This window comes from Symsagittifera roscoffensis, chromosome 10, assembly GCF_963678635.1.
Source record: "Symsagittifera roscoffensis chromosome 10, txSymRosc1.1, whole genome shotgun sequence".
Taxonomy (NCBI): domain Eukaryota; kingdom Metazoa; phylum Xenacoelomorpha; order Acoela; family Convolutidae; genus Symsagittifera; species Symsagittifera roscoffensis.
Genome location: NC_087071.1, coordinates 10350719 through 10363614, shown reverse-complemented (window position 1 = coordinate 10363614; position 12896 = coordinate 10350719). Strand labels below are relative to the sequence as shown.

General features: G+C 37.6%; 1 protein-coding gene across 1 annotated transcript in view; it reads left to right on the top strand.

Annotated features, from left to right (window-relative positions):
* The window catches only part of LOC134855366 (tetratricopeptide repeat protein 28-like), a 56308-nt gene extending 52293 nt beyond the window's left edge, over positions 1 to 4015 (top strand). The window contains exon 5 of the mRNA XM_063871869.1: positions 3706 to 4015. Coding sequence (XP_063727939.1) covers positions 3706 to 3809 — 104 coding nt within the window. The 3' untranslated portion in view covers positions 3810 to 4015. The remainder of the gene's footprint in view (positions 1 to 3705) is intronic.
* The last annotated feature ends 8881 nt before the right edge of the window (positions 4016 to 12896 follow it).

Here is a 12896-nt window from a genome sequence, read left to right as displayed (position 1 = left end):
AAATCTCTTTTACACATGCCTTACTATATACTATTTACCCCCCCCCCCCCGGTTTTTTCTAGTCCCTTTTACCTATAAAAGGGGACCCCATGGTAAGCCTGTGGATGACCCCAGGTGGACATACATTTAAGATTAGGGGTTAATTAATGCCCAAATTTCCATTTTTTCCTTTAACTACATAAGTTTATATCTGAGCTTAACTCAGTGTTGTAAAGTGCTTTATTCCTGTGGTTAATAAACACCATGATCGTTTTTCTTCATTTGTTTTCCGTGGTGGGTTTGTGTGAAACCACAAGATTATCTTTTCCACTTTTTATATATATATATATACAATTTTACACTTTGTCCTTCATTTTTCAAACATTTGATAATTAGCCTTAATATCCGAATGTAATTCGGGATTTTGAATATTTGGTCATTTTATATTGATGTTTAGCAAAATGGAATACGACCCAATTTTAAACTGGAACTGCAGAAATGCAGACCCTGCACCAGAGGAATTTAAAAGAAAGCTGCCTCTCAGGAACAAAAAACAACGGAAACCGGTAGCAGTTCAATCTTTGTCAATGGACGACGGGTTGAATAAGAACCCTCGCAATTTTCCCAGTTTAACCCAAAGATTGGAACTGCAGAAGTGCAGGGAAACCAAATTGGATACGGAAAATCCAAAATATATAACGAGTTTAAAGTACTCAATAAAGGAAAATTACAACAGATGGAATCTGCCATCGTTCATTGAAGTCGTAAACTCAACGACAAAGGAAAAGGCGATGATGCCTATTGACTTCATAACCGAGCCAGAAGTTGTTATAAAGAACGAAAACAACTTCTGGAAATTAAAGAAGAGGGAGGAACACGGCTACATCCTCAAGGCAGGAGGCACGCAAGTCACAATCCCGTTTGAGGGAATAACTGCTTTTCCGAACCATGGAAAAAACAGACAGGAACAACAGGACGACATCCAAGAACTGACGGACGGAATGAGCAGACTACGACTCAAAAACAAAATAAAAAAGAAGAAAATAGTAAAACTGCAACAAAAACTCGAGGCTTCACAGAGGAAGATAGCGATCCTCAAATCATACAACATGGAGCTAGAAGCCGGAAGGAAGCTCTAAATATAGCCTAACTTTTCTTCATAACTTTTTCATTTGATGTTCTCTTTAAATTTTATAACTATAGTATTTAACCTTCAAAGTGTTTAAATTTTCACCATGGTAACTGTAAGAATCGAACAGCTTAATTTTCTAAAAAAAGGGGTGAGTTGTAGTATTGCGAAATACTACACACACAAAAGACCATTGTCTTAATTGTTTATTTAACGACCCAATTCTAAATTGGAGCGTGCCATTTAAATTAAAGCCTCTTTTCACTAAATCAGATATTGACTGATTTACTCTTATTAGGACTATAAAATCTTGTTTTGAAAATCCACTCCTTTTTAAATACTTGTCCAATTTTTCTCATTTTTTCATGCTCAATATTTTAAAAGGGCGGCGATTATTAATACATCCCTTTTAACTTAACTTGAAACAAACTGGATAAATATTTAGCAGTCTTGCCGGCTGCACTAAAATTCTCCTTGCTTTGATTTAGCATAGATGCACCTGCAATATGATGCATCAGAGAAAGTAATATGAATTTTTAATCAGACAAACTGAAGGCTTTTTTCTTCAAAGAGGACTAATAAGTTGAAGATATTTGATTTGAAAAAATCAAATAAAAACTAGTTGAAAATTCCCTTATAAGAAAGGGAGAACAAAGGAGCAGGTGAAACCTGAATAATTAAAGATTGAATCAGCCGCCGGTTTATGCTTACGAGCAAAAGGACTGGCCTGAAATCTTCAGTGTTTCATTTTGCTCAGTAAGCAGCTAGTCAGTTTTTCTCCAGCCAGATCTTTTAAAAATAAATAATTTTTCTTTTCTGCCATAACACTGAAATTAATCTAGCCCTTTTCACTTATAAAAAGAGAATAAATTCTCATTTTAACTTTTGAAAAATTATAAATCGAGACACTCGAATTCGCACAACCGAGGAAGTCTGGACTACAACTACCTCAAGTACGACGGCAAGACGATTCAGACGACCCAACCAGAAGCGCTGACTTGGACAAAATCAAGGGCAACAATACATTCTACTCAGCCACCGACCTTAGTAAGAAGATAAAATATTGATGAACAAAATAAGATTAGCTCAACCTCCCCTCATAGGTATATTTCTTTAAGCTGTTCGATTCATTTATATAATCTAATAACCCAGTGCTTTGTATTTAACCAACTAATTAATTCATACCTTTTCTAACTATTTTTTCTACTCTACTTTTTGTCAAGACAATTTGACGATCTAAGGTGAGACTTATAATTTAGGATAAAATTACTAAGCATTTAACCAGCAATAAACGCTTAGTAAATATACTTGACCATTCGTCCGAAAAGGAGTCCACAGAATCGCAGATAACAGGAAATCCACCATCCGTTTTTGCCCAAAGTATCTTTAAAAAGAGATTTGCGTAATATACCGCTAATTTTGGTATGAAACTAGCTTTTGAAATTGTAAAACTGCCATGCAACTGTACAAAAACGTATGGAAAAACCCTTAGCTCCTTTAGTTCTGCCATTCTTAGGGAACAAAACATGTTTTTTTTTTCAATCGTGTTTAAAACATGTTTTTTTATCGTTTGAAACAAACCTAACCCTAACTCTAACAACCCGGGTTGACCTCCATACACCGAAAATGCTTATCATACAATTCCATACATCAAGTGTGTGGGAAAATGCTTTCATACAATTTTCATACAATTTCTAAAAATGGTTGAAAACTGGTATAAACTCATTTCTGTGGCTGTTTGATTCTAAAAAAAAACAATCTGGTGATAAAAAACGGAGGTTTTCGTTTTTTGAAAAAAATGCTTATCATAAAATTCCCATATATGGAAATTGTATGACTGGCATTTTTTTGATGGCGACACAAAAAATTTTTCAATTAATTTTGAAAATTTGGCCCAAAAATTTTTTTGTTTTTTTTTCAACCGCAAATCGATTTTCGTACGCAAACCAACATTTTTCGAAAAAAAAAATTTGCATGCAAAATTTAATATTTTGTGTGCATAACGTAGTCCTGGATACGATAAAATTGGCTTTTATTTTTTTTTCACTGAATTTTTTTTTTTCAAAAACGCTGAAAATTCCTCTTTCTTTTGTATGGGGTGTTAATGTACGCCTTGATCAATGTCTGATAATTTGAAAATTCAAAAATTTAATATAATCATCATTAAAAAATTTTGCCAAAAAATATAAGTTTGTTACTTTTGTTATATCAATTGTGAAAGACAGCCAAATTCAGGTCGTTTTCTATGCATTGTAAATGCAAGACCGTCCAACCTTTGGTGTTTTGAGTAACCAAGGTCTTTGTCACTTGTGTTCGGTTGCAACTACAACCAAAAAATTTTCAGAAACTAAATTTAGAAAGAAAAAAATCAAAATTTTTGGTTTATGGGAAAACGCCTATCATACAATTTTCATATATGGAAAAATGCTTATCATAGAGTTTTCATACAATTTTCTGTACGTATGGAATTGTATGAAATTGTATGACAAGAAGTTTCTCATATATGGAAATTGTATGATAAGAAGTTTTGGTCAACCCGGGAACCCTGTATAACTTAAGTTATATATAACTATATATAGCTGGAAGTTCTTTTGCAGAGGAGACTGCTCAATCGACCGTTGTTGGAGCTGTTGGACAATCGGATGAATCTGTCTCGGCCACCAGAACACGGCAGTCTTCTAGTTTTTGCAGATTTCTTTGACCATTTCTCAACCAATCGAGACACGCCTTCCCATAACCCATATTGGGAAACAACAGCGGTCTCTTGCTGACATTTTCATGATCTCGCAAAGCCTGAACTCATTTTTGCCTAGCAAATAACATATTCTCCTGCTCACTTGTAAATTTGTTCTATTTAGTACTTGTACAGTATTTTGTATATAAAGAGTTAAATTAGTTTCTGCTACATTTGTCTTTTTGTCTGTTTTTGGGAGGATCGAGCTCATTCGGACGCTAGCGTCAACTATTATTGCTCAAAACGGTTAAATTCGAACAATGGGTTCAGTTAAGAGCTATCATTAGATATTTGACTTCTTTATATAATGTTTGACGCAAAAAGTGGTTGAAATAATGCATAAATGCAATACAATGTTCAGTTCGATATATAAATGTGCGATAGAATTGAACGTTTCTATATGTCTGCGAATTCGTAACTTTTCCTCTATGCGCGAAGTTTGCAAATAACATTCACTTTTTTCAGTTGGGTGACGGATTCCTCGGACTCTGAAACTAACGAACTACCGCAGACGTTTTTTTGAACAACTTTACAGGCAAATTCCGCCGATGTAGAAAGGCTTTAAACGTTCTACGAACAATTTCTTCCGGAAGACGGCAGACAATTGTTTCCTGAAACCTCGAAAAATCATTGTTTCTGTAAGATCGGGTTGAATACGAAAAAAAACATAATGTGAATTTGTATTTATCCTGTTGTTCACACTGAAAAAAGAGCAACCGCGGGGAACACGAGTGGAACCAACGGAACTCCTCCATCTGAGGACTGGAAAAAAAACAGTTGATCCTCTGATTTTACAGAATTCGGAACTGACAAAATGACGAGCAGAGCCAAGAAAAACTTATTGCTCGCCAAACGATCTCCGTGATGCAGCAATATAAACATCGACAAAAGGAAATCTTGTTTCTTGGCATTAAAAAAATTAGAAGGATAATTTCATTGCAATATCAGGAAACGATTTGCCATTGCCCTCTGATTGACATTGGTTGAAATATTTTATCTTCAAATTTGAAAAAAATTACAAATTTTACGACCGTATAGACATTGAAGGCTAGGAAAAAGAGAAAACAACAGCTGAAAAGAATAAGCAGCTATTGTTTTCATGAAAAACGTAGTGATGATTTCCCCTAAAGCCGTATAATCCTATAAGTTTTGCCAAAAACTGAACATATGTGCCAAAAAAATTTTGATTCGAAGCCATAGCAAAAAGTTTGTCATTGAGGTTAGGCATGGTTGTGGTTGAGGGTGTCAATTCACGCTGGTTTTCCAATGGTCGGAATGTTTGTACATCGGACAAGTTCGAACGTTCGTGTTTATACTGAATATGGTCGGGAAAAAACCTGGTGGAGACTATGATTCGTCGCCACTTTTTTCTAGAAATTTTCTTTTGGACTTAAATATAATAGTTCAAGTTTTGAAACTGCATTTTTTCATCGTAAAAATTGAATCAATAATTGCTTTAGTGCAATATTTATTGTTCGTTTTCAATAAAATGCAATAATTTTTGGAACCCAAAAATTATATTGCAATTATTTATTGACTGGCCCTGGTCGGAACTGCTTTCCTAGCAAATCACTAGACACAGTTCCTCCCCACTAAATCCACCCCGGCCCTGGTCGGAACTATGAAGCCAGCAGGTTAGTTGCTACTTTTATGGCTAATGTTAGTTACTATAATTATTAACTAGTTGGTTGGTTTATTCGTCTCAGGGTATTGATTAGAAACTTCTATTTAACATTAAATTGGTAGCTCGATATCTCAGTAGCTAATCTGGCTCTTACACTTCACCAGCAGACATAAACTTAAAGCATATATAACTTCACAGATCGAGGCTGAATTGATAAACGTCACGAAAAACACGCCTCTCAACTCCTTTGTTCAATTGTTGTGTGTCAAGTCAAGCGTTTGTGAAGATTGCTGAGTTAATTATCCCGCGGCCACATTGTGTTTTTATGCCAAGTAACTTGTGTGTGATTAAACCGGCTTTATTCAAGTATCACATGCACTTTGCTACATGTCTTTTACATACTTTTACGTGATATGGCTTCCAAAACATAATTTTTTGTAATAAACGAGGGGGAAATATCGAGAATAAAATACTGTATTTTAGGCTCTTGTTGACAATTCGTCTCCCAACGTGACCCAAATTTGGGTCTTATTAGTCTTACTGAGTCATGAAAAATATGTTTTTCTTGAAAAAAAAATATATAGATAATCTATTATTAAGTTACAGATTGCTAAATTAAGAACACGAAGAGTAAACACTTCAAAAAAATTTTTTTTTACTTGTATCCGACGGTTTTAATTTGTAGCGATAGAATCTCCCTTTTTCGCGGTCCCAAACTAAAACGGCTTGTTCAAAATCACAGGCAGGGGTGTAAAATAATGTAATGTATAATTATTGTTACCTTAAATGAAAATACTTGTATTGCTCTATACAGAAAAAAAAAGATTGTTCTCAAGAATAAATTGTTGTTAATTATCATCAATTATTGTGAATGAAACCCATTTTTTCGGAAAAAGTCAATTTGTCCCAATATTTCTTGTTTGTTTTTGCAAGGACATCTGTGCCTCCAAGTTGATTGGACTCGAACTTTTTCTGTAATCTTTATGGACAGCCTTTGCGGTAATAAACAGTCTTTCAACACAATTTCGAAGTAGGTTTTACCCATTTGAAACTGGAGACCAAAGAAACTGAAATAATTGTCTGTCACTTTACGATTATTGTATGAGAAAAATAAATTATTTGCATTTTTCAATCTACGAAACAAATTCTTTATATTTATTCATTGCCAATTATTTAAATAACATTTTTTTACCCCTGATCACAGGTACCCCGTCGTAATTGCCTGGAAACTCTCTTTACGAATTTGAGCGAAGCGAAAAATTAGTTTCAAACTATAATACAAAGTTTGTGTTCGCGACTTCTGTCTGGGTTTTTGGGTTTGTCCTAGTAGCATCCCCAACAAAGACCCCCACCCTAACTGAACAACATGTGTAATTGTCTCAAAACGATTATAATAGGGCTCCAATAGTGCGAAATAAATGTAGAACAGCCTCCAACACAGTCTGTGGGGAGCCGACAGACATTACCCTGCATAATCGTTCCCAACGGCTTCGTGGAGTTTTTAGGAAAATTTTAGGACGAATGAGACCGTTTGTAATTTTAGAACGATTGAATGCAAATCGAAAATTCGTTGTGTAAGTGAAATGAACTTTGAACAAGTGAAAGGATTAAAGCGTTTTCTATTTGTTCACCCGTTTTTTTAGTCTTTTGACATACTATATTATTTCATCTGAACTATCGCTCAGAATTTTGCTTAGAAACATGTTTGTGTTTTTACCCAAAACTGGTTGGAAAAAACGTGATTGAGACTATGATTCGCTGCATTTCTTTAAGTAGTTTTTGATCAATAAAGCAATAAGCTGTACTTTTAAAAACTGGTTTAAAATAGACTTTTTGATGAAAAACGATAAGATGTTAACCTCCAAAGCTGCATAATCCTATAAATCATTCCATAAAACTGTAAAGAAATGTACTGACTAAAGAGTCATGACTCAAAGCCAATAGCAATACTAGTTGGTCACTTAGATACAATTTTCTAAATTTTTACTTAAAAACTATCAAAATGGGGCGAAAAAGACACGTTTTTCCGAGGAAAAAAACAATTTCATCAACATTATAATAGTACCATTGCAAAGATGAATGAGGAGATTCTCAAGTAATCCCAAAATCAAATAAAATGACGCTATTTTGTCAAAAAAACTCCAAGATATTTTCCCGTAAAGCCATATAACCGTATAAAATTTGCCAAAAAACGTTCAAAATTGTGCAAAGATGTGCGGGATTGCATCAAGTGCTTCCATAATCCGAAGCACTAGTCGTTTGATAACTGTGACAATAGTAAAAAATGGTCGGAAAAAACGTGATGGAGACTAAATCCATATTTTCATTGTAAAAATATAAACAATTTTGCATTATTTATTGTATATTTCCAGAAAAATTCAATTCATATTGAAACAAATATATATATTGCAATTATTTATGGACAGGCCCTGGTCGGAACTGTGTAGCCAGCGAATCCCGGACAATATCCCCGGAACGAAATCCACCGGACAAAATCCCTCCGCACACAATCCCCCCACACCCGGACAAAATCCCCTTCAGTGTCCAATCCTCTGACGTCGTTCTCCCGCCGCAAGGGTGCTCGTCCTCAATCGTTTAGCCCCTTCAGTGTCCAATCCTCTGACGTCGTTCTCCCGCCGCAAGGGTGCTCGTCCTCAATCGTTTAGCCCCTTCAGTGTCCAATCCTCTGACGTCGTTCTCCCGCCGCAAGGGTGCTCGTCCTCAATCGTTTAGCCCCTTCAGTGTCCAATCCTCTGACGTCGTTCTCCCGCCGCAAGGTTGCTCGTCCTCAATCGTTTAGCCCCTTCAGTGTCCAATCCTCTGACGTCGTTCTCCCGCCGCAAGGGTGCTCGTCCTCAATCGTTTAGCCCCTTCAGTGTCCAATCCTCTGACGTCGTTCTCCCGCCGCAAGGGTGCTCGTCCTCAATCGTTTAGCCCCTTCAGTGTCCAATCCTCTGACGTCGTTCTCCCGCCGCAAGGGTGCTCGTCCTCAATCGTTTAGCCCCTTCAGTGTCCAATCCTCTGACGTCGTTCTCCCGCCGCAAGGGTGCTCGTCCTCAATCGTTTAGCTCCTTCAGTGTCCAATCCTCTGACGTCGTTCTCCCGCCGCAAGGGTGCTCGTCCTCAATCGTTTAGCCCCTTCAGTGTCCAATCCTCTGACGTCGTTCTCACGCCGCAAGGGTGCTCGTCCTCAATCGTTTAGCCCCTTCAGTGTCCAATCCTCTGACGTCGTTCTCCCGCCGCAAGGGTGCTCGTCCTCAATCGTTTAGCCCCTTCAGTGTCCAATCCTCTGACGTCGTTCTCCCGCCGCAAGGGTGCTCGTCCTCAATCGTTTAGCCCCTTCAGTGTCCAATCCTCTGACGTCGTTCTCCCGCCGCAAGGGTGCTCGTCCTCAATCGTTTAGCCCCTTCAGTGTCCAATCCTCTGACGTCGTTCTCCCGCCGCAAGGGTGCTCGTCCTCAATCGTTTAGCTCCTTCAGTGTCCAATCCTCTGACGTCGTTCTCCCGCCGCAAGGGTGCTCGTCCTCAATCGTTTAGCCCCTTCAGTGTCCAATCCTCTGACGTCGTTCTCCCGCCGCAAGGGTGCTCGTCCTCAATCGTTTAGCCCCTTCAGTGTCCAATCCTCTGACGTCGTTCTCCCGCCGCAAGGGTGCTCGTCCTCAATCGTTTAGCCCCTTCAGTGTCCAATCCTCTGACGTCGTTCTCCCGCCGCAAGGGTGCTCGTCCTCAATCGTTTACCCCCTTCAGTGTCCAATCCTCTGACGTCGATCTCCCGCCGCAAGGGTGCTCGTCCTCAATCGTTTAGCCCCTTCAGTGTCCAATCCTCTGACGTCGTTCTCCCGCCGCAAGGGTGCTCGTCCTCAATCGTTTAGCCCCTTCAGCGCGCTTCGCGAGGTGTATTGACTTTCACCATAATCACGAAGAATTTGAAAGGGGTTTTTGTCCAGGTCGGACGGGATTTTATCCGGGGGGGGGGGGGTGGGTGCGAGGAGAATTGTGTCCGGGGATATTTGTCCGGGGGGATTTTGTCCGTATTCCGTAGCAAGCAGTACGTAATCAACAATTCGTTGCAGGTACGTTACTAATTAGTAATAATTATTTCCGAATTCTGTAAGAATTGAGGAAATCAGAGGATCAACTGTTTTTTTCCAGTCCTCAGATAGAGGAGTTCCGTTGGTTCCAATCGTGTTCCCCGCGGTTGCTCTTTCTTCAGTGTGAACAACAGGATTGATACAAATTCACAATATGTTTTTTTTCGTATTCAACGCAATCTTTAAAGTTTTTTGGCATAATTTACAGGATCATACGGATTTAAGGGAAAAGCTTTATTTTGTGTTCTTTCCCCTTTTTTCGAGACCATGTTTTCTGGCTTCAAACCTTAGTATAGTTTGACCATGGGCTTGTTTTGGACACTTTATATATAAATGTAAAGGTTTGTCTACACGGAAATGTGAGGGTACCGTCGAAAGTATATGTGCGTACCATATTTTTCCGATGGTACTCTTACATTTTCGGTGCAATTGTTCTTTCCTTCGAAAAACTCTTTTAAATCCGTTCAATTTGGGTAATTTCAAGGTAAAAAAAACATTTAAATGATTAATTTTTCCTATAGCTTTGATGCAACCAGTTTTATATTCAGCACACAGTATTTTGGCACGTTTTATAAGATTATACAGCTTCCAAGCACCAATTCCAATAGTTCACCCTCATTTTTTGCCGAAGTAAAAAAGAACTTTTAGAACAGTTTATGATCGCTTATGGAAAAGTCGTCGAAAAAATTTTCACAATATTTAGTTGCAATACAGGGATCAATAAAATGTACCCGGTATAAAATATTTAAATGGTAAGTTTTGAATTTTTTCAAACCTTTTATTGTCAAATATCATCTCACACAGTAAGTCTTTACCTCGGTATTTTAAATTTTTCACGATACGGTAGGGTCCATATTCGCGAAGACATTGCGGAATAAAACGTTTTACTGGATGTTTTCTAACCTTCATGGAGAGCTAACTTAATTCAGTCTTCGTCAGCATACTCTCAACCTATGACCTTTCACGAAGTGATTGAACACACGGGAGATAGGTCACGAAAAAAGTCATTGACAATTTTAACGAGAACGCGATATTTCATCAAGACAAACAACGGTTAACATTCATGTCGAAGCGTGAAATATACTACATTTTGGTAACCTTGGGTATTTTTTTTGTTCTGGAGGAGAAGACGACGAGTTTTATGAAGAAGAGCTTTACTTTATTCAGAGTTCATCTGAGAATACTTTTAATTGCGAAATTAAAGTCTGTGTAAATAAATAAATTAGTATAAAAGCAGCATGGGAAATCTTTGAGCCAGGTATGCGTGCTACATGAAAACAAAGTCTGGAAAAAAAAATTAAAGATGTCAAACAATATCATACAATTTTACTTTAATTTGTGAAAAATAGACAATGAAATGAATCATTTCATCGTTAAGAAAAACTTCAATTAAAATATAAATTTTTATATATAATCTCTCTATGCGTCACGTAATGCGTTTGATATCTTAAAACATAAATAAAGCATTAGACAATCAGTTTTTCTATGAAGGTTCCGATAGACAATTCGTATACTGGCCTCCAATGAGACGTCGCCCAATCAGCAATTGATGACGATTTTGATGCCCTCCCCTCTCAGAGTTGTCTCAAAGGCTTCCACTGTCTTCTCAATAGGGAACCTATGAGTCACCAATTTCTTGATATCCACTTTTCCTGATTTCAGGGGCGGTTCACAAATAATTGACCATTTTCGAAACTTTTTACATGAAAAAAGATGACTATTTCACTAACTTTTTTCCCGGAATTTTGAATTGAATATTAATGGCTTATAAAAAAATATTCTAAAACCAAAAAAAAGTTACAGAAACGTTTGGACGCGCCCAAAAAACCATTTAACTTAAATTTCTGGACAGAAAGCAAAAGTTTTAGAATTTCTCGGAAGTTCCAAAACCAGGCAATCAAGATCAAAACGAAGACGAAAAGTAAATTAAAAAATATATATTACGAACGGTTTCCGAATTTACCCTGAAACTTTTATAGGGTGGCCACTCATGAAATCTCATGCCAGGCACTGACATCGTGGCCACCCTGTATAATACTCCGGATAACCTGACTCCGTGAACATCAGTATCCTTGAACCGCTCCTGCCTGATTTCACAAGTTCCAAAGCAGCCGGATAACAATTAGCGTATCGGAAAATGCCTCTAATATCGATCTCTCTTGTAGACATGGTCATCACAGGGATCTTGATTTCATCGTAAGGTCCCATGCCAACTAGTACGACCGTGCCGGAAGCTTTGACAGAGTGAATAGCCAGTTTAACACTAGAGCCAAACAGGAATGTCATTTGTTTGAAATAACATGAACGAAAATTACACTTACTCTTTGTTTGAGAAACACATTTAAGGAAAACAGTCTTTTTTGAGCGGTGGGGGAACGGCGTTCTTATCTATGATGAATTCTCAGGTTTACCTTTGAGAAAATATATTTGCTGGTGATTCCAATTGTAAATAAAAGGGGCCTTCCCCCTGGGGGCAATAAAGGGGGGCAATTCAATAAACAGAATAACGCGATTCATGTTGTTTGCTAACAATTGTAGTTATCTGTCGGGAAGGTGTTGTAATTGCCATCGGAAAATGACCACATGTGTGAAAGATTGCAGCGGCCAGTTCATTCTTTTGCAGGTTAATTGGGCACGGATTACGAGCCAGAAAAACTTTACTCCGCGGTTCTAGCTCCACATCTTCCACTTCTATTGGATGGCTGAAGTTGACCAGCTGAGGACTTTTTGTTGTAATTTCAAAGTTCTGATTGAACTCGGACATTTTTTGCACAATTAATCGGGCAACGATAACGACCCAGAAAAGTAATTGTTCAGCCCCATCGGTCCACGTCTTCACCGCATTTTGGAGGTCCAAAGTTGACCAGGCTGATAAAATGTTCCTTTGTTACGGTTAATTCTACTTAGTTACAAATAAGATATGTTTAAAAAGTGAATTAATCTCTAAGTTAAAACATTAAGAAAATGAGCGGTCATTCTCTCCGTCGGAGAGAATGAAGATAGCAAGGTCAAATCAAGATTAACCAGTTAAGATACTTTAAAGTAATTAGTGAAATAAAACAAATGGTAAGAATCACTACATTCCCCTAAGTGGGAAAAAAAATCAAAGTACTAAGCGCCATGATACCTAACATGTTATCTAACCCTTTTTCTCCCTCTCGAGAAGTCCGACAAAATGAAAATTTAAATACTGCACGGTGAAACAAATGTAATTTTAGTGCTCCGAAGGAATTACTGGATTAGACAGGATAATAAAATTCCTAAATCCGGCGGATTGTAATCCGTAGTTACAGCTAGGTAAGCTCTAATTGCACTTAAACGAAACAGTACTACAAATTA